General features: G+C 48.6%; 1 protein-coding gene across 3 annotated transcripts in view; it reads left to right on the plus strand.

The window, feature by feature from the left end:
- The window catches only part of ZNRF3 (zinc and ring finger 3), a 70,023-nt gene that overhangs the window by 35,323 nt on the left and 12,001 nt on the right, over positions 1–22,699 (plus strand). For all 3 annotated transcript variants that reach the window (XM_088659344.1, XM_035098012.3, XM_035098013.3), the window contains exon 2: positions 13,072–13,197. In XM_088659344.1, coding sequence (XP_088515470.1) covers positions 13,072–13,197 — 126 coding nt within the window. The remainder of the gene's footprint in view (positions 1–13,071; positions 13,198–22,699) is intronic.

The raw sequence follows: 22,699 nt of genomic DNA on the forward strand, positions 1-22,699 counted from the left end.
AACATCAACAAAATATGACCAAAATAAATAAAAATATGACCTTTTCTCCCACATTAAAATGGCTTTGTGGAGAAGCCCGACTCTAAAAATAGGGGGGGAATGGAGATACGGAAGAATTGGATGAAGTTGGGCATATTATTATTATTATTTATTTATTATCCCGCACATCTGGTTTCCCCAGCCACTCTATTAACTCTAGAGTAGATCAATTGACTGATGAGAAGGATGAATTTTATGTATACTCTGTGTTAAGAGATAAATATGAATTACCTTTAAATGCTCAATGGTAATTAGCATTTGCTAACTACCATTTTTGGACCAACAGCTTTTACAGCCTCAGAGACCCCAGAGATATTAAAATAGTTGATTTACTCTTATGTAACAAAAGAACGCGGGTGGTGTTGTGGTCTAAACCACACAGCCTAGGGCTTGCCGATCAGAAGGTTGGCAGTTCGAATCCCCAAGACGGGTGAGCTCCCGTTGCTCGGTCCCAGCTCCTGCCCACCTAGCAGTTCAAAAGCACGTAAAAGTGCAAGTAAACAAATACAGTAGTTTTCGCTCCATAAGACACACACAATTTTTTTTCTTGTTTTCCTCCTCTAAAAACTATTTTCTAGCAAGAGCTGCGCAGAGCATGTAAGCGGCTTCCCTTTGGTTCTTTACAGTGAGCTGGGAGGAGGGGCGGAAGGGGCTCCTGTCCATCCCTTTTGCCTCGCTGTAAAGCAAGCAGACCTTGTGGACAACCTCAAGATGAAGGAAGGAAGGAAGGGGTGAGAGAGAGAAAGAAAGAGAGATAAGGAAAGAAGGGGTGAAAGAGAGAGAGAGAGAGAGGGAGGGAGGGAGGGAGGGAGGGAGGGAAGAGGGAGAAGGATGGAAGGAAGGAAGGAGGAAGGGGTGGGTGGGAGAGAGAGAGAGAAGGAAGGAAGGGGTGAGAGAGTGAAATAAAGAGAAGGAAGGAAGGGGTGAGAGAGGGGAAGAGAAGGGGGGAGGGAGGGAAGAGGGAAGGAAGGAAGGAAGGAAGGAAGGAAGGAAGGAAGGAAGGGGTGAGAGAGAGAGAGAGAGAGAGAAGTACCTACCAAGCCTGCTCTTGCGAGAAGCGGCGGCGGGATCAGCGCCCTGAAAGGAACTGATCCCGCCACCGGCTCTCGCAGGGGCAACCGCAGGTACCCCCACTCTTGTGAGTGGCGGCAGGATCAGCGCCCCGAAAGCCCTTTTGGAGTGCTGATCCCGCCGCCGGCTCTCACGGGGGCAGCCGCGGCTACCCCCCCCGCTCTTACGAGTGGCGACAGCAGGATCAGCGCCCTGAAAGGAGCCCTTTTGGGGTGCTGATCCCGCCGTCGCCTTTCACAGGGGAAACCGCCGCTACCAAGCTCCCAACGGCGGCTACCAAGCCTGCTCTTGCGAGCGGCCTTCACTCCATAAGAGGGGTGCTAACTTCACCTCAGAGCACCCAAGGGATGAGCCTCCAGGGGCTGGATTAGGCACCCAGCAGGCTCAGAGAAAGTTTCAGTTGATGTCAACTGAATGGCAGAGCCCAGGCTTTGTGTGCAGAAGGATCCAGCTTTAACCCCAGGCATCTCCAGAGGCATGGAGGGAGACTTTTCTTCCCATCCCCGGTACCTGATCCTGGAGAGCTACTTGTGCTGGTCAGTGGAGGCAGTCCTGGGATAGATAGGTCAATGGCCTGACCTGACCTGAGGCAGTCTCTCCCCATTTTATTTGTTACATTTTAAGGCCTGCTTTTTCTTACAGTATTCTTCCTGTCCTTTAGATCTCTGCAGTACTTAGCTAGCACTTTGATAACATGACCCCATTCTGCTGACTGATTATTATTTTATCCTTTATTTGTTTGTCAGTTGCCTACTGCTAACAAATAATCCATTCAATATGAAGCACACAAAATATTAGAACAGTGAACACCATAATATTCTGATTCTAAAAACAGCAAGGCAAAACCACAACTGCCCCCAACAGCAGATAAATCAACTAGAAATCCACCAGAGCAGACTAGATATTGACAGATGCCTGGGAGAAGTGGAAAGTCTTTGCCTGGCACTGAGAAAAAAATGATGCTAGCAAGACTCTTTGACAGATTGGAGTGCCGCTACAGAAACGGGGTTTTGGTGTAGAACCCCTATGAGCAATGAGAATGATTGATCCTCACATAAGATGCAGGGTTCAAAATTAGCAGGGCTTTAGATTTTCCATTTGCGAGCATCTCAAAAAGTCTCGGTGCCATTTTTTGCACCTGGCTGGCATTCAAGGATTACTGAAAATGTATGCGCTTTGAAGCCTCTAAAGAATATGTTAAGGAGTTTAACAATAAAGAGTAGAGTTTGAAACTGAAAACTGAAGTACAGTACCAATATTTTTATTGTAAACACCAAATTAAACATGCATTAACAATTTGTGCTTAAAATATTATTTTAACAAGATGTCACGCATGTGAGTTATATATTAGTTAATGCTGATCAAAATAATAAATAAATTGTTGCTGACACCACCACCCCCCACTCAGTGGTGACTAGACAACACTCTGTTTTGGCGCCCACAACCCAGGTCCCAGGAGACATTTGGCTCCTAGCTTTTCTATCCCAGTTTCTAACACTGATAAGATGTGAGTAATAGGTTGCAGACGAGAGGTGAAGAAGTGGGGCTCTGCAGGTGGATTTGTTGGCTGTGTCTGACACAAGGAGGACCAGGCAAAGGCACCCTGGGAGCATTTGTGAGTGAAGCTGGGGGAGCCCAGTGGTACTGGGATCATGTCCCTTCCACGTAATGTGAGCAATATTTAGGTGGCTTAGCACAGGGCCAATTGCTTCAGCGCCTAGAAAGTTTCCAGGGTGAGAGAGAAGCTGCTCTGTGCTCACAAAGGGGTGGGGTGTCTTTTCAAGCTGTCACCTTGTCTATGTGGTGGTTGGGGGTCTATCACCTTGGAGCAGTTTTTGTAAGGCCCATTAATCCTTCTGGAGACGACTGGTGTCTTGGCTTTCTACCATGGGTGTAAATTGGAGATTTCTGTCACAGCCCAGTTGTGAACTTGCCATACTTGGTGTCCCCACCTTATCTGCATCTTAAGTTGTTGATACCAGTGTGCTTTCCTTCTCGACCATCAGAAGTGGCCAGGCCAGGGCACAGATCTGCACTCAGTGGTGTGGAAACCACTCCAAACAGAGGGAGGAAGTTGATTTTTCACCCAAGTGTGGTGACGATGCCCATTGGCATTCACACTCTCACTTCCACGCTCCCCAGTGGCTTGGGATTGCACCCCAGGGACATGGTTGCCATGCCACAGGTGTGTGTGGTTGGGAGGAGGTGGAGGGAGAAGCCTTGGATCCCTTCTGAAGCTTTAACTACAGCATATGCATATTTCAGGGTCATTTCCTTTCAGGTAGTGCCAAGAACTTTTGGCTCTTGGAGCTACTGGCAATTCTCTTCTGCCGGAATAGCCTGAACATATCATTTTGCACCTCACTCTCTTTTCTTTTCTCTCCTTGGGGGCCATGTGCCATAAGCCTTTGGCCGGCATTGGAAGAAGACACAACCATGCTGTGGCTGATGTGTTGTAGGTGGGGTGGGGTGGGGACTTGTTCTACTCTCTTAAAAGAAGCACAGTTGCAGGAGACCAAATGCTTATGGTTATGCTGTCTAATGGATGCATTATAAGCTGGGAGGGAGTGGAAGAACCTATAATCCCATGGTATTTCTTTGGCCTTTGGAAGATCACTCCCTGGCAGACTTCCAGGCTGACATATTCTGGGTTCTGTTCAAACTGGGTGAGTGTGTGGCCTGGACCTATCTGTGAGTAATCCCCACTGCCTCAGGCATGGAAAACTTGGGAATTTGAGGTTTTAGCATCTACTAAACTAAGATGAATATGGTACTCCACCAAGGTTAATGCTCAGTCATGACCAGAAATTGTGTAAAGGTTAATGGAACTGTGAAATCTTCTCACTCGCATTTGATGGCTAGAATTAAGGGGTGTTTTTTTCCTGAGTTACATGTCACACTGGCAGAGAGACAGGAAGAAGGAGTGGCCAAGACCTGAGCCTCTTCCTGGGCAAATGGGAGCCTGTGGATGGGACTGCAGGGCAGACTCCAACTTTGCTTTGTACAGTGGTACCTCGGTTTAAGTACACAATTGGTTCTGGAAGTCTGTACTTAACCTGAAGCGTACTTAACCTGAAGCGAACTTTCCCATTGAAAGTAATGGAAAGTGGATTAATCCGTTCCAGATGGTCCGCAGAGTACTTAAACTGAAGCGTACTTAACCTGAAGCGAACTTTCCCATTGAAAGTAATGGAAAGTGGTTTAATCCGTTCCAGATGGTCCGCGGAGTACTTAAACTGAAGCGTACTTAACCTGAAGCGAACTTTCCCATTGAAAGTAATGGAAAGTGGATTAATCCGTTCCAGACGGGTCCGCGGAGTACTTAAACTGAAAATACTCAAATCGAAGCATACTTAAACCGAGGTATGACTGTAAATTAGAGAAAGGAGGAGGCTTCATAACTTGGGCAGTTTACATCAGTAGTATATTCAAAAGTCAGCCTGACTTTTCCTCATCCTATGAGGACTTCATGCCCACAGTGGAGTGTTGCTGAGCCAAGACTAGGCTTCTAAAACAAATTGGGGTCATTCACAGAAGCATATCCTGGCCTTGAGTGCATATTGCCAGGATTATCTCACTTGTTTGTAATCTCCTCAGGACAATTAATCAGTATTGTGCAGTAAAATTATTATGAAGAATTTGTAGCCTCTAGGCATAGAACCCCCTAAGCCCACAGCACATAGAAGATTGGTCCAAATCAACAAGAAGAAAAGACTGGTGTAAGAGTTCTGTGTCTGGACCCGACATAAGTTGAGCCCAGCTGGGTCAGGTCACAGTGTGTCTGCTTAACTCAACATCTTGCCTCTGAACATACATAGATTGAGGAAGAAGAGAGTAGGACTAACTGGGCGGTCTCATGGTTGAAGCATATAAGAAATGAGGTCTCCCCAAGGATATTACATTGGGAGAGAGGCTTTTTTAGCTTGTTCAGAAATGTTCTCGAGGGAGAGGTGGGCAGTGAGGCAGCCAGGTTTACAGATGACAACAAATTATTCAGGCTGGCAGATGCTCAAAGTGATTGGGAATGAGCTGCAAAAGAGTCCAAACTTGTTGAATGAACATTACAGTGGGAAATGTATTTTGGTCTATTGAAGTGAGACTGATGCATGTTGGGGCAAAAAATCCTAACTTCACACAGGTGGGAACTAAACTCATGGTGAACTAATCAGGGAAGCGATTGTGGGGCTGTGGCAGAAAGCTCTGGGAAAGAATTGGTCCTAGTGTGCGGCAGCCATGAAAAGGGTGACATCCATGTTAGGAATCATTAAGAAAGGATCAGAAATTAAAATGCCAGCATCATAATGCCTTTATACAAATTGATAGTGTGGCCGCACCTGTATGCTCTTACAACTGCCACAACTTGTAAAGCTGGAAAAGGTGCAGTAAGGGACAACCAAGATGATGGGGAGGTTGGAGCAGACTCACCTGTAAGGAAAGATTACACAGTTTGAGACTAATTAATGGGGGGGGGGAATTGAGGAAGTGGGAGAACTGATGAGAGGCTTATGGGATTATGGACGGTGTGGAGAAAAGTGAAAAGAGAGAAGTTGTTCTGTTTCTGTCATGAGGATAAAACCCATTGAGGCCATCTGGTGAAACCAAATGTTGGGATGTTCGGGGCAGACGAAAGGACATGCTACTTATCACAGCACATGCTTGAACTATGGGATTTGCTCCAACAAGATGTAGCAGTGCCCTTCCCTCACCCCTTGGGTAGCCCTAGAAGAGGATTGAAGCAATTCATGGAGGAGAACAAGGCTCTCCATGGCTGCTAGTCATGCTAGTTCAGGGACCTCATTGCTTTGGGCTTCCCTGGGGCATTGTGGGGTGTGACACTTTCAATCTGAGCCAGCAGTGATTTTTCAAAAGTATACAACAGATCCATGAAGGATAAAGCAATTGATAGAACTGTTGACGGTGCTAGAAGGATAGTCTTGTCATATCTTAGGTACACCAAGGTCTGAAAGCCCTTTTGGATCAGGCCAAAGGCCCATGTAGTCCAGCATCCTGTTCTCACAGTGACCAACAGATTTATGAGTTCTGGCCTTTCTGTTGCTGCTGAAGAACAACATTCTTTTTCTCACATTTGAGATGGAAGGAGCAGAACAGAGGCTGTTTCTCTCCCTTCCCCGATATCTCAGATTGTGTCTTGCATGGAGACTCTGAAGTCACAGAGTTTGAGGATCAGAGCCTCAGAAGCAGAGCGCAGGAAGAACCTTGCCCCCCTGAGTGGCATGACCCAACCTGAGGCCTTGCTAGCCCTCTCTTTATAAGAAGCCTAAGCCCCAGGGTGGAGTCTCCGTAGGAGGGTGGCAGCCAACCCACTACTACTCAGAGTAGGCCTATGAATGAGGCCACTCTGAGTAAAACCTTGTTGGATGCCTTCCAGAAAGTTTCCCTTTGTGTCCTGGCTTCCCTGCGCAAGCGGGGTCACTTCCCCCAAGAGGAAAGGGAGTCTGTGATTTAGAGAGGACTTGGTTTGGGATTTAAATGGCGAAGTTGGTTATTCAGCCTTTTTAAGATAGGGAGCTTTATTTGCTAGAAGGACAAAAGAGAGGAAGTTTCTCCCCTCTGAATCACTAAGCCGCTTTTTTCTTGGGGTGGGGGGACTGTTCTGCACTCTTCCTCCTGGTCACGTTGGGCCTGCTCTGTAACAGTAGCCCCACTTAAGTTGTGCGGTCCTTTTAGAAGTTATTTTAAACCCTTGGGAGTGTGTGCAGATACTGTGACCTTGGAAAAAGGCAGCAGCAGCCCCCTTTGAGCCAGGCTGTTTCAGACATCTGGGAAGATCTCTGCCCACCCCCACTCATTTATTTCAATGATTTTATTTAAAGGCAAAAGCTTGGTGGTTTAAACGGCTGGCTGATCCTTCGTCCCCAGTTTGGCTTTGCTCTGCTTCTTGGAGATGGACTGAAGAAGGAAGAGGAACCCTCTCCTAGGTTAGCTGAAGAGATGGCAATGGAGCAGCCTTTATAAATTGACTAGCTGGCCCTGCCACACGTTGCTGTGGCTCTGTTTGTTAAATGGAGGGTCAGAGTCCCCCTTCAGACTCCCCTGACCGTCAGAGTCTCCCTGTTTTGTGTGTTATATTTAGATAGGGGTATCCCTGTGTCCCCTTGTCATGGCGAAGGGGCTTGAATAACTCGGAGAAGCTATGAGCTATGCCATGCAGGGCCACCCAAGATGGACAGGTCATAGTGGAGAGTTTTGACTAAACGTGATCCACCTGGAGAAGGAACTGGCAAGCCACTCCAGTATCCCTGCCAAGAAAACTCCATGGACAAAGACAACAGGCATATAAAAGTTATGACGCTGGAAGATGAGCCCCTCAGGTCGGAAGGCGCCCAACATGCTACTGAGGAAGAGCGGAGGACAAGTACAAGTAGATTCAGAGCTGATGAAGCGGCTGGGCCAAAGCCGAAAGGTCGCTCAGTTGCGGATATGCCTGGAAGCGAAAGGAAAGTCCAATGCTGTAAAGAAAAATATTGCATAGGAACCTGGAATGTAAGATCCATGTACAATGGTAAGCTGGATGTGGTCAAAAATGAGATGGCAAGAATAAATATTTACATCCTGGGCATCAGTGAACTAAAATGGACAGGAATGGGCGAACTCAGTTTGGATGACTATCATATCTACTACTGTGTTGGGGTGTAGGGGTGGGGCTTTGGTGGGTGGTGTTGTAGACTGAGGGTAAGTTGTAGGTGGTTAGGGTTCCCGAGGTGGGAGTTATGTTTGGGGGGTTATGTGTATGGAGTTTGCGGTGGATGGGGGAGGTTGGATCTCTGGGGAGGCCTTGTTTTTGTGACGGTGTGGTCTCCCAGGCAGTATGGCTCCAGCTGCGGGTGGATCTCGGTGGGCGGTGGTGGCTCCTGGGCAAGCGGCCTGGGCTGAGGCGGCCTGGATTTCGCTCCAGGGGTGGGTGGATCTCGGTGGGCGGATTTCGGTGCGGTGGATTGCGGGGTGGGTTTGATCGGGATTCGTTTGCATGGATCACGGGGTGGATTTGATTTTTGGTGTGGTGGATGGCGGGGGGGGGTTCGATCTCCGGGGCTGGTTGGATCGCGATTCGCGGGTTCGATCGGGGTTGGTTTGCTTGGATGGCGGGGGGGGTGGATCTCTGGGACTGGCTGAATCGAGGGGTGGGTTTGCTCAGGGTGGGTTTGCTTGGATCGCGGGGTGGGTTTGATTTTGGTTCGGTTGATGGGGTGAAGGGTGGATCTTGGTGAGGTGTGTGGATCTCAGGGCCGGGGCTGTCGTTGGTTGGTCTGGATCTCAGTGGACTGTCTGGATCTCGTGGGAGTATGGTCCTATTCCGCCTATTCCTTTGATGTCCACTGGAGGTCACTATTTATTTTGACACAAAATTAAGGTATAATACCTGCCATAGGTGTGCCATCTGTCCAGTCTAACTTGATAGGAACACTATGCCATCTGCATGTGACGTTGTGGCCAAATTTGATGGCAATCGGGCAAGCGGTTTCGGAGAAAGGTGGGCTTTAACAAAATACATTTTCTACATTTTTATATATATAGATGGCTTGGGGGGAAGCTGAAGCGGGAACATCCATGCGTGTGGTGGGGGGCTGGAGGAGGCTGAAGCACAGGAGGTTAAAAATGTCTGTTCCAAATGCAGTTGACGAGAGACACTGTACTATACTGAGCCAACCAGGGGGACCACGGTTCTCTCTGACTATAAACTCCATAGGACAGACTGGAGGTGGCCTCACTCTCTATGTCAGCAAGAGCGTTGAGTCCAACAAGTTAGAAATTCCCAAAGGGTCAGGCACCCCCACTAATCCCCAAGAGTAATTTAGTACTGGCAATGTGCTATCATGTCCCTGACCAAAATGCTCAGGAGGGGAGGGGGTTTGGAGCCTAAAAAACAAGGAGGCACCCAAAGACAGAAGTGCTATATGGTAGTGGATGACCCCAGTTATCCCCTTCTAGGCAGGTCCCATAGAATCATAGAATTGTGAAGTTGGAACGGGTCCTCAGGGTCATCTAGTCCAACCCCCTGCAATGCAGGAATCTCAACTAGATCATAAGTGACAGACATTTGATTCATAGTCTTTTTCACAGTTTGTTTATATTCAGCATGAGACACTATTGTCCTAGACATTGGGGGGGGGGAGAGAAAGGGGAAGAGGGAGAGGGTTGGGGGGGTAGTGATTTTTTTCATTCAGTTGCATAGTGTCTGTGCAGGTTTTTTGTGTCACCGTCTCGAGGGTAGGCCTTTTATTTACCATATATAGTTAATTGTTTTTATTTGCATTGTGAGAGATAGAGGGGTCCAGAGCTTGGTTAGTTGCGTTCAGTTGATTGCAGAGTGGCTTATTGGGGGGAGGGGTGGTAGGTTGTGGGGTCAGGTTAACCATATTGATTTGTGTGCTGTTGTGGGGGATAGTTCGTTGTCTTGTTGTGTTGCGTATGTGATGAAGAGGAACTCCTTTGCTTGTCCCTGTGCTAGTTGTAAGTTTGTTGGCTAACTTTTCTAATTGGTCGGTTTCACGTATATTTTGATCCAATGGTCTATGTTCATTTCTAATAGGTTCTTCCAGTGTCTAGTTAAAATATTTCTATGACATGAGTTCCTTGTCATGTGCATGTGTGTTGTTCACCTGGAATATGTTTAATAGGGCTAGCGTTCTAGAGTTGCTTCTATTACCTGTTGTTATTTTGGAGATTTCCTGTGGCAGTGATATCCAAAAGGGTTGAACTTTGGGGCATTCCCACCACATGTGGAGGTATGTGCCTATGTAGGTGCAGCCTCTCCAGCATTTGGATGAGGTTCCTGGGTGTATCAGCACCAGCTTGCGTGGTGTTAGGTACCATCTATAGATAAGTTTCAGAGTGACAGTCTACCGCCTTCTGAGGGAGTCTGTTCCACTGTCAAGCAACCCTTGCTGCCAAAAAGTTCTTCCTGATGTTTAATCAGAATCTCCTTTCTTGTAACTTGAAACCATAGGTCCTAGCCTCTGGAGCAGGAGGAAACTAGCTTGTTCCGCCTATAGAAACCTGAAAATGGCTGTCACATCTCACCTTAGTCTCCTCTTTTCCATGCTAAATATTCCCAACTCCTTCAACCGTTCCTCACAAGGCTTGGTTTCCTTTATCATTTTGTTCACCTTGTTCTGCATATGTTCCAGCTGGTCAATTCTGCCCAGAACAGGACTCAGGATTTCAGGTGTGGTCTGACCAAGGCAGAATAGAGTGGGATTATGAATTCCCTTGCTTGGGACACTATACTTCTGTTAATGCAGCTTAGAATAGCATTAACATTTTTTGCTGTGCCACACTGTTGACTTGCAGTTCACCAAAACCCCTAGATCCTTTTCACATATACTGCTTGTTGTATTACTGGACCAATGAGGTGAAGAGATGGGGATAAGGGGCACACACTGCAACTAGATTCTTAGAAACTGCCTAGATCTCATAAAATCATAGAATCTTAGAGTTGGGAGGGACCCAAGGGTCATCTAGTCCAACCCCTGCAGTGCAGAAATCTTAGCTAAAGCACCCATGACAGATGTGTATTCCAGATGTGGTCTGACCAAGGCAGAATACAGTGGGACTATCTATAACTTCCCTTGATCTGGACACTACACTTCTGTTGATGCAGCCTAGCTTATTTTCCTGCTGCATCACACTGTTGACTCATGTTAAGGTTGTGGTCCATCCAGACCCTAGATCCTCTTCACATGCACTGCTAGTAAGCCAGGTGTCCCCCACCTTATATGTGTGCATCTGGTTCTTCCTGCCAAAGTGCAACACCTATTGAAATCTGTTAAGGTGACATTGAATCCTGATTCTGACTTCAGGGGGATTGGCTTCTCCAATGATGAGTTAATAAGTATCTCCTCAGTTCCTTTGTCCAAATCATTTATAAAACGTTGAAGAACAACAGGCCCAGTACATGCGTGTTCCGGTCACAACAAGTAGGTAAAATTTCTAGATATATTGAATGCCCTAGAATAGCTGGCAGTGGAACAGACCAGCCGGTCACTCCCCTGGACTTAATCCAAATGGATCCTTTAAAATTATTCCAAGGTGCTCAAGTGTCCTCTGATAAAACATAAAATTCTGCCCACATGAGGAAATAAGGTTGCCAGGAGAGCATGAGGAAGGCTACTTTCCGTTGTAATGTCTGCGAAGAAATGCAGATTATGTAAAAGCTGTGTTTGGGGAGGCAACAGATTCTTGCAGGAAATGAACCTGACTGCAAACACAATAATGTGCCGTTTCTGTGCCACTTCACCACCCAGGAACTCCAAGCAGGCAGTGAGGGGTATAGGAAGATCCTTTGGGAATGCTGATGGGGAAATGATGGCTCTGTCTCCTGCAGCATTTAATGCAGTTGTACACCTTGCCTTTAGATAATGCAAACAAGGCTGCTTCAGAGCATGAGGAAGAGGCAAGCAAAGTCAGGCAAGCGCTTGATGTCTCTTCCTAAAGGGAAGAAGCTGCAATATGGTTTTGCTTTTAAAAAGAGGCAGCTGTAGGAAAGGAGAGATGGTTAGGGACCATCCCAAGAATGAAACAAGAATGAGAGTGCACCCATTAAAATGAAAAAATTCCTTCAGTAGCACCTTAAAGACCAACGAAGTTTTTATTTTGGTATGAGCTTTTGTGTGCATGCACACTTCGTCAGGTATCAGCAGGTCTAGAGAAATGAGTGAGATACAGTGGTACCTCGCAAGACGAATGCCTCGTGCAACGGAAAACTTGCTAGACGAAAGCGTCTAGCAATTCTTTGTTGCCTTGCAAGACGAAACTTTCTATGGCCGCATCTTGCAATACACTTTTTTTTGCCACTCCCCCCCCCCAATCTGCCGTTTGTTTCCGCAAGACGAAAATTTTCGTAAGACGGCATGACCCGCGGAACGAATTATTTTCGTCTTGCGAGGTATCACTGTATTGCTCTTTCTGTGGCTGTTAGGCGTTGAGACATCTCCCCTTTTGCCTTGGCCATTTGCCTGCTGGGAGGAATGGGGATGTTCCCTCCGAAGAAATATCTGCTTTGGCAGCATTTCATTTTGTAGCATTTTGCTTCAGCTACTTTGTCCTAGAACAGTCCCATGTACAGACACCCACAAAGACTTGTGCATTTTCCAGTATTGTCAGGGGGACTCCCTACAGGGAGCCCCCCCCCCTGGTCATCCTGACCAGCACTTCGCCCAACAATAGCACGAGCAGCAAGTCAGGAAGAGGGAATGAGGAATGGAGCGGAATGGAGGGAGGGCTCAGTGAGGCGTCCGAGCCCTGGCTATGCTCTGGGGAACAGGGCAGGCAGGAAGGGCTCAGAGATGCGTCAGAGCCTTGGCACCGCTCTGGTTGAGGGACAGCGAATGAGGGGGTCAGTGAGATGTCGGAGCCCAGGCGCCACCCCAGCCAGCAAGAGGGGAGACCTCTCCTTCTGGCGCCCGAATTGAGGCGTGCACCCACAAATAAGGGGCGGCGTTTCAGGATGCCCAGGCTTTTATGCTGGCCCAGAAGCAGACGGAAGCCATTGCCGGGTTCTGAAAGTGACTAGGTGGTTATATTTTCTATGATCTCTGCACTGTAAATAGTATGCACACAAAAAACTCTTTAAGACAGCGCGGACTGGAGCGTCTTTACTCGAGAGTAGCCACAACAACCCCCTGACAAGTATTAATGCCGTTCATCGCCCTTCAGCCTCAGGGGCATTGGGACTTTGCAAATATGTCCCAACAGGCGACACACGACTTCTTGGTTTTCTCTTGGTCACAGCATTGGTAGGAGGAGGTTGAGACGCCTGCCTGGAGTTGGGCTCAGCAATATCTTTAGGACCATTCTATGGGAACCTGAGGATGTGTTGATGGGCGGGGTGCCAGGGGCACAGAGGTTGGTGACCTCACAATGGAAAGCAAATGAGATGAACCTTCATGGAGTTCCTTCATCTCCTTCATGGTGTTCTTTTCCTTCCTCCTCCTCTTCTAGATGCATCCATTGGGACTCTGCAATAGCAATGATGAAGAGGATTTGTACGAATATGGCTGGGTTGGAGTGGTGAAGCTGGAGCAGCCGGAGGTGGAACCCAAGCCCTGTCTGACAGTCTTGGGCAAGGTAAGGAGACCCTCCCTGATGGTGCAGAGGGCCATGCCCTTGCCCCACACCACTCCATGCTGCCAGGAGACTTGTTGGGTGGGCCTCTCCATGGTGCTGGTTGACTCCCAGGTAGATGTGAGCTTGGTAGAGCACGCACATGATCCTGGCGGGGGTGGGTGTTGTTGCTGCCAGAAACTTACTCCTTGATGCCCCTTATCCAAAACATGCTTCCAGGCTGCCGTGATCTCTTGGTGTGCTGCTGGATCTCCATCACAGGGAGACTTGATCCTGTACCAGTTGCTGCAATAGGAATCATAGAATCATAGAGTTGGAAGAGACCACAAGGGCCATCCAGTCCAACCCCCTGCCAAGCAGGAAACACCATCAAAGCATTCTTGACATATGCCTGTCAAGCCTCTGCTTAAAGACCTCCAAAGAAGGAGACTCCACCACACTTCTTGGCAGAAAATTCCACTGCCGAACAGCTCTTACTGTCAGGAAGTTCTTCCTAATGTTTAGGTGGAATCTTCTTTCTTGTAGTTTGAATCCATTGCTCCATGTCCGCTTCTCTGGAGCAGCAGAAAACAACCTTTCACCCTCTTCCATATGACAGCCTTTTATATATTTGAACATGGCTATCATATCACCCCTTAACCTTCTCTTCTCCAGGCTAAACATACCCAGCTCCCTAAGCCGTTCCTCATAAGGCATCGTTTCCAGGCCTTTGACCATTTTGGTTGCTCTCTTCTGGACACGTTCCAGCTTGTCAGTATCCTTCTTGAACTGTGGTGCCCAGAACTAGACACAGTATTCCAGGTGAGGTCTGACCAAAGCGGAATACAGTGGTACTATTACTTCCCTTGATCTAGATGCTATACTCCTATTGATGCAGCCCAGAATTGCATTGGCTTTTTTAGCTGCTGCATCACACTGTTGACTCATGTCAAGTTTGTGGTCTAACAAGACTCCTAGATCCTTTTCACATGTACTGCTCTCAAGCCAGGTGTCTCCCATCCTGTATTTGTGCCTTTCATTTTTTTGCCCAAGTGTAGTACTTTACATTTCTCCCTGTTAAAATTCATCTTGTTTGATTTGGCCCAGTTGTCTAATCTGTTAAGGTCATTTTGAAGTGTGATCCTGTCCTCTGGGGTATTAGCCACCCCTCCCAATTTGGTGTCATCTGCAAACTTGCTCAGGATGCCCTCAAGCCCATCATCCAAGTCATTGATAAAGATGTTGAATAAGACTGGGCCCAAGACAGAACCCTGTGGCACCCCACTAGTCATTTCTCTCCAGGATGAGGAGGAGCCATTGATGAGCACCCTTTGGGTTCGGTCAGTCAGCCAGTTACAAATCCACTGAATGGTAGCATTGTCTAGCCCACATTTTACCAGCTTCTTTACAAGAATATCATGGGGCACCTTGTCAAAGGCCTTGCTGAAATCAAGATAGGCTACATCCACAGCGTTCCCTTCATCTACCAGGCTTGTAATTCTGTCAAAAAATGAAGTCAGATTAGTCTGACATGACCTATTTTTCAGAAACCCATGCTGACTTTTAGTGATCACAGCGTTCCTTTCTAGGTGCTCACAGACCGTTTGCTTAATGATCTGCTCCATAATCTTTCCTGATATTGATGTCAGGCTGACTGGGCGGTAATTGTTTGGGTCCTCTCTTTTCCCCTTTTTGAAAGTAGGGATAACATTTGCCCTCCTCCAGTCTGCTGGGACTTCGCCTGTTCTCCAGGAATTCTCAAAGATTACTGCCAGTGGTTCGGAAATCACCTCTGCCAGATCTTTTAATACTCTTGGATGTCGTTCATCTGGCCCGGAGACTTGAATACATCTAAACTAGCCAAGTATTCTTGGGTCCTTACTTATTCTGGGCTGTGTTTCCCCTGCTGAATCATCTGCTCCATATTCTTCAGGTCGGGCATTGTTTTCTTTTTTGGAGAAGACTGAGGCAAAGAAAGCATTGAGGAGTTCTGCCCTTTCTCTGTCCCCTGTTTGCATTTCACCATCTTCTCCTCTAAGTGACCCCACTGTTTCCTTGTTCTTCCTTTTGCTACGAACATACCCATAAAAGCCCTTTTTGTTGCTTTTAATCTCTCTGGCGAGCCTGAGTTCATTCTGTGCTTTAGCTTTTCTGACTTTGTCTCTACACGTGCTGGCTATATGTTTGAATTCCTCTCTGGTGATTTCCCCCCTTTTCCATTTTTTGTACATATCCCTTTTAAATCTTAACTCAGTTAAAAGTTCTTTAGATAGCCACCCTGGCTTCTTTAGGCACCTTCCATGTTTCCGTCTCGTTGGTATTGCCTGAAGTTGTGCTTTTAATATCTCCCTTTTAACGAACTCCCAACCATCATGAACTCCCTTCCCTTTTAGTATTTCTGTCCATGGGATCTCACCCAGCGTTTCCCTAAGTTTTCTGAAGTCGGCTTTCTTAAAGTCTAGGATTTGAGTCTTAGTATGCTTGGTTGCTCCTTTCCGCTGAACAATAAACTCCAGAAGAGCATGATCACTCCCACCTAATGATCCTGCCACTTCTACCCCACTAACCAGGTCCTCACTATTGGTTAGAATCAGATCTAAAATGGCTGATCCTCTTGTTGCTTCTCCCACTTTCTGGACAATGAAGTTGTCTGCAAGGCAAGTGAGGAATCTGTTCGACCTTATACTCTTTGCTGAGTTTGACTTCCAATAAATATCAGGATAGTTGAAATCCCCCATTACAGTCATACCTCGACATCCGAAGGACTCGACTTCCAAAGTCGACAACACCGGAAGTCTTTTTGCCACGCGCGCCCACCGCGCGCGTTCTGCACCTGCGCCGACCGCGCATTTCGACATCCAAAAACCTCGACTTACGAAGACGGCTGCGGAACGGATCGTCTTCGTAAGTCAAGGTACCACTGTACTACTATCTCACTTCCTTTTGAATGCTTGGTCATCTGTTCCAGGAAGGCTTCATCTGTGTCCTCAGTTTGGCTTGGGGAGCTATAGTAAACTCCCACAATGAGATCACTGTTTTTCTCTCTCTTATTTTTGACCCAGATACTCTCAATATGGCTTTGAAGTTTTAAATCCTGGATCTCTTCACAGGTATACACATCCCTGACGTATAACGCCACTCCTCCTCCTTTCCTGTTTGGTCGATTTCTCCGAAATAGATTGTATCCCTCTATTACTACATTCCAATCATGAAACTCATCCCACCAGGTTTCAGTGATGCTTATTATGTCGTATTTAGTTTGCTGTACCAAGAGCTCAAATTCATCTTGTTTATTTCCCATGCTCTGTGCATTAGTATACAGACATTGAAGACCATCGATCATTCCCCCCATGTCTCTTATTTAAGGATTTTTTCCTCCCACCACTAAGTCTGCATGCTGTTTGCTCCTTTTGGTCCTTTACATTTGGATGATCATCTTCAGCATTTGATAGACTCCTACCTTCAGGACTACTGTCTCCCTTCCCCACATAAGTCAGTTTAAAGCCCTCCTGAGGAGGTTTTTAAGTTTCATGGCAAAAACATTCCTCCCAACCCTTGTGAGGTGCAGGAGATTCGGTGTGCATTGCACTGTCCAAATGGGCAATGAAGGAATGTTCCCCCAGAAGGTGCAGATTCAGTGCTTTTATGCTGGATTGTTTAGGGCTGCCACGTTGTAATCTGTTTCCGTTCCTCCCCAAGAACATCCTTTCCTTCAGATTCAGAGTGAACCCTCACTCCCACCAGATGCTGGGTGTCTGTCTAAGGCCAGGTCTGTTGTAAGGCACTAAGCGCCCCAGCCCACTGCTGCTTTTAATAATGTCGATCTCCCTCCTTGGCCCTCCTATCCCCTCCCCATTGGTCAGGCAGAGGCACCTGAGAGTGTCCCTCCACTGGAGAATAACCCTAGTAGTCCATGCATGACTCTTCCTTGCCAGAGAGGCTGTTCAACTTTACGTTTCCATCTCCTGACGTTGCTCTTGCCAAACTTAGAAGCTGGCATATTTCCAACTCTAAGTCTGTGTTTTGTGGCAAAGGTCAAGCTGGATGCATTCCAAGATGCCTCCTTTTGGGAAGACAGCCGCAGGCATCGCTGCAAGGGAGCCATCACTGCCCCCCCCCAGCCTCAGCTGTGGCTGCAAATGGCTGCTGGCAGACCAAGAGCTGTGGTGGTCAGTGAGGCTAAAGCCTGGACAGCCTTGGGGAGCAGCACCAGGCAAAGAACAGCCCTGGGGTGGGGAGGGGAGGGGAGTGGCAGGGAGCAGCAGTCTTGACTCTTGCCAGAGGGCCATTGGCAGGGCTGAGGCATACCTTAAAAAAAAAAGAATGCCTATGAGGTTCCTCCCCACCTGGAAAAGTGTGAGAGGTTGATGCTGGTTTTACTTGGCACTGTGCAATGGGCAGCTGAGCCAGAAGGGCTTGACTTGTTCTTCTATGCAGGTTCTGTTTCCCTTGGAGAATGTGGGCTATGGGCACCCTCCCCCAGCAGCTCTCGAGGCAGCAAGGGCCCCCAGGGAATACCTGCATTGGGTCAGTGGTTCCTCACCCCCCACTGTTCATTTGGGCAGACTGGTGTCCACTGGTGGAAGAAGCTGTGTTACTTTCTGACTTCTAAAGTGGAGGACTTACCCCCCCCCCCCGGGGGCCCCAGCAGTGAAGAGTACTGAGTGGATACCTTTGCTGCATCAGACTGATGTTTCTTTTAGGGAAAGTACCCTTCCTGGTGAGGCTGACCAGGCCCAGTGGGGGTGAGGACACCAAGGGAGCATGCAGGGAGCATCCTGGCTTCCAGTTGCTAAGGGCCCTGCTCCTTTCCAGGGTGAGGAATAGGATTCCCCTAGGGCAGGACTGAGGAACTGTGGGGGCCCTCCGGATGCTGCTGGACTACAACTCCCATCAGCCCTGACCATTGGCCATGGGGGCTGTTGGGAGTTGTAGTTCAGCAGCATGAGGAGGCCAAGAGGGCATCCCTGCTCATGATTCCTGTGATAAAGGCAGGTGGCGGACGGTGGCTGGCTGTGAGAGAGGGCTTAGTGAGCTGTACAATTCTATGATTCTACGATTGTGTGTTTGTGCTCGGGTGCTCCCTTGAGCCTGAAGCATTGTGCAAGAATGGCAATGGTGCTACTGCTACTTTTCTACGGGGAAGAGCCCCCCCCCCCAGGCTCTGACTCCTCTGTTGAACTGGGTATTAACCCCCCATTCTTCATTTCAAAGTGGGAGCAGCAAGACCAGCACCCTTCCCTGCCCTTCTCTCTAAGGACTTGGCTCTGTGGGTGCTGTGGCAGGTGGGGGTGTTTGGAAGGGATGCCGTGGAAGCTTTTGCGGAGGGTGTTGCCCCATTGACTGATCAAGGCGTCTCAAGGGCTGTTCTTGACTGATCCGATGATCTTCTGAATAGAACCGTCAGGCAGAGAGGGGAGAAGAGCAGAAGAAGCCCTGGCCCCCTCTGGGCAAGATTTTCTGCTATGCTAATCCTGCTCCCTGCCTTTGTCCCCCTCTTCCTTCGGAGGTGGGGTGGAGAAGGTTGCTTTGAGCCATGGTGGCGCACAGGCTGCTGTTTCTGCTGCTGCTGCTGCTGCTGCTACGGCTTGGTTCCCAGGCTGGGAACCCACTGAGTCTGTTTCCATGGCCACCGTGAAAAGTGCCTGGTGCGGCTGCTTCAAAGAGACACCCCACCCCTGCCACCAGCCCTTCGTGTTGTGGGGGGAAGGAGCAGAGGCTGCCTCTCTGGAGTTGTCAACACCAGGTTGCTCCCTATCAGCCCTTCCTTTTCCTGGAGATTTTGGCGAAAGGACGGGGAGGCCGGCCAAAACCTCTCCATCGAGGGGGCGGCTTTCAGGATCCTTAGCTAAATAAATTCTTCCCATATTTTGGGAGTCAGAAATACCCGAACTTGTCTGTGGAGAGATGCTTCTCTGTGTTAGCAGTGACTCCCCCCCCCCCAATCGGGGGGTGGGGTGGGATTTTGGCTCATTTTGGCTTTCTAAGAAGATTTGCAACTTTCACTGAAGTTGGGCTTCTTGGGAAGTGAGCAATATGGCCAATGTTTAAAAAGTAATCTGGGGTGGGGAGTGGGGAAACATGTGAGTTGTTGGGCTAGCATCTCTTCTGGGTAATAAATTAGTGGAAAGCATGATCAAGGAGAGAATTTGTGTTATGAATAAGCATATGATAGCTGCAAGGCGGTCAATGGCTTCTAGTCACAATGGCTGTCTTCTACGTCCACTGTCAGGAGGCAAGAAGGGAGCAAGAGACCCATAGCCAATGCTGGGTCTTTCCATTTATTTAGCTTGCAAAGGAGGAACCAGGAGGGAGGGGTTTCCTTTTTGACTGTACAGGTCGCTTGTGTTTAGTTTGGAATTGCACCTCAGCTCTGCTCTGGAATCCAAGAACACCAGCGGTTCCCTCGGCCACTCTGCTCACTTGGACTGAAACCTCCCAAGTAGACCATGTGGAACCATGTGGGGAACCTCTGGCCTACTGGCTAAATTTGGCCCACTAGGCCTCCCCACTTGGCCCATGAGGCCGTTTGGGGGTTAACTCCCACCCACCCTACACATGAAGTCATACATGACACCGTGGGTTGGAGGCAGGACTTTAAAAGAGCGGTCTCCCGACTGCTCCTTTGCTGGAAGTCAATTCTGCAAGGGACTAATGAGCTTGCCTGCCTGTTTATTGGCAGAGGTTAACCTCTTGCAAGTTAGCGCTCCCGTCACAAGCCATGGCCGCAACCACCAGCACCGCAGTGTCCGTGGTGAGGGGGCTGGGCGCCAGGCAAATAGGCACGGCTGGCAGAGAGGGCAGAGGAGAGAATGCCAGCGTGCAGGAGAAAATGGGTCTGGCTTTCCTGGTCAAGCTTTTTATCTCACTATTCCTGCGACGCAAGGCCAGGGGGAACAACCCGCAGGCCCTTTGCCTCTCTGTCACCAGAATCATTTGCTTGGAGCAGGCTTCCCAAAAAGGAGCCAACCTGCTGGGAGACGTTCTCCAAGCAACGCCTTCCATCTCAGCTGGTTGCTGTGGAACGGATTTGGCAAATGAGACCCCTAATCAGAGGTGGAAGGGTTTCTGTTTTTGTTTTTCTGTAATCCTTGTCCCAAGGCTTCTGCAATGCAACTATGTTCCTCTGATTGTGTGGAGAGAAGTTTCCAGTTTTGTAATAACTCTTCCTTTTGAAACGAAGCAACATGTGAATTTGGGACACGGAGTGGCATGGCCTCCGCAAGAGCCATCCAGGGAGCAGGAGCAGGAACCCTGCAGAGCCAGGCTGGGCACATAGCAGCTTTCCTAGGCGATAGGGAAGGGAAGATGGTTCTCAGGGACCAAAGCAGCTGCTGGGATGGGGGGAGGAAAGGGGCAGTGCTCATGGGCGTAGGCAGGGGGGCAGGAGGGGGCAGTTGCCCCCCTAGAAGCAGGGCCGCTGCCCAGCCTGCCCCGCTGCCCGGTGCCGTCTCCCTGGCTGGCTGTGGGGCGGGTGGAAGGAAAGCCCCAGAGCCGCGCAAAGCATTTGGCTGGCTTTCCCTCCGCCCGCCCCACAGCCAGCTGGCTAGAGGACATCTCCCTTCTCGCTGGCTGTGGGGCGGGTGGAGGAAAAGCCAGCCAAACACTTTACGCGGCTCTGGGGCTTTCCCTCCACCCGCCCCGGTGATCGCGGAGGGAGAGGAGGGGGTCGGAGCAGCCCGGTTTTGGGCTGATCCTGCCGCCCCCTCGCCCCTGCTGGGGGAGGAGGGGGTCGGAGCAGCCCAATTTTGGGCTGATCCTGGCGCCCCCTCACCCCTGAATGACCATGGCTTTCCTTGCCCCACTGTGGCCCCTCCCCTCCTGTGCCTTGGCCCCGCCCCTTGCCCCCCTAATTTTGATCCTGGCTACGCCCCTGGCAGTGCTGCCTATTGTATGTTGCGGGGGGGGGGGCAGTGATTGACAGAAGAAGGCTTCCCCTGGCTAACAGGGCATTCTTTGGCATGAAGGAATCTCTTTGGCTAATAATAAAAATTTATTTAGACCCCACCCATCTGGCTTGGTTTCTCTGGACGGCTTCCAACAAAATATAAAAAATACAATAAAACACCAGTCATTAAAAACTTCCCTAAACAGTGGTGTCTTCAGATGTCTTCTAAAAGTCAGATAGTTGTTTATTTCTTCGACATCTGATGGGAGGACGTTCCACAGGGCAGGTGCCAGTACAGAGAAGGCCCTCTGCCTGGTTCCCTGTAACCTCAATTCTTGCAGTGAGGGAACTGCCAGAAAGCCCTCTGAGCTGGACCTCAGTGTCTGGGCAGAACAATGGGGGTGGAGATGCCGTTTAGGGCTTTAAAGGTCAGCACCAACACTTTGAATTGTGCTTGGAAATGTACCGTATATTCCGGCGTATAAGAAGACTGGGTGTATAAGACAACCCCCAACTTTTCCAGTTAAAATAAAGAGTTTGGGATATACTCGCCATATAATAAATACGACCCGGCGTATAAGACGTCCCCCGACTTTTGAGAAGATTTTCCTGGGTTAAAAAGTAGTCTTATAAGCAGGAATATACAGCAATGTTCAAATATATAAAAGGATGTCATATAGAGGAGGGTGAAAGGTTTTTTTTCTGCTGCTCCAGAGAACTGGACATGGAGCAATGGATTCAAACTACAAGAAAGACATAAACATTAGGAAGACCTTCCTGACAGTAATAGATGTTCGACAGTGGAATTTGCTGCCAAGGAGTGTGGTGGAGTCTCCTTCTTTGGAGGTCTTTAAGCAGAGGCTTGACAGCTCATATGTCAAGTATGCTTTGATGGTGTTTCCTGCTCGGCAGGGGGTTGGACTGGATGGCCCTTGTGGTCTCTTCCAAAACTATGATTCTATGATTCAATACTGGACAGTTTGCCCTTTATTTCTCCTATTTCTGCTCTAATCCTGTACTCTCTCTTTCTCTCTCTTGTGTGCCAAGTTAAGAATCCTCTCTAATTGCCTGCCTCTGTCTGCTTTTACAGGAAAGGCTTTGCTGGCTTGGCTGGAGAAACTGTCTCTCTCATCTTTCCTTTCCTTTCCCCCTTTTCCTTCCTTTCCCTTTTCCCTTTCCTTTCCTTTCTTGTCCTTGCTCCCTCTCCTCATTCCAGCCCCAAGGAGGAGCAAACCTGGGCAAGCCTTTCATGTTGTCCCTTCCAGTTCCCTGAAGCTTTGGCTGGTTAAGGTGGCCATCTGCAGAGTGGGAGCACTGGGCCCCATCAGGCCATTTTACATCACATTTTCTTCTTATTTGGCGATCCCTCGTAGCCGAGTAAGATTGTTTTCCATATACACGGTTTTAACAGTGGGTCCGTAAGCGACTGTGGAGGCCAATTCTGGATCCACACGTCCTTCCACCGTGGGGACATTGGTTTCCGTGCGGGAGTTGATCATGGTGTGGATTTGCCAAGTGTGCTGTTCTCTTAGCACATGTCCTGAATTTGAGCATCTTCAAAGCCCATGACACCTTTGGTAAAGGCTATTGCGCTCGCAAGCCAGTGCTTCTCATTTGTCAGTGTTTATACTCAATTTT

The sequence above is a fragment of the Zootoca vivipara genome, chromosome 16, assembly GCF_965207765.1.
Source record: "Zootoca vivipara chromosome 16, rZooViv2.hap1.1, whole genome shotgun sequence".
Taxonomy (NCBI): Eukaryota; Metazoa; Chordata; class Lepidosauria; order Squamata; family Lacertidae; genus Zootoca; species Zootoca vivipara.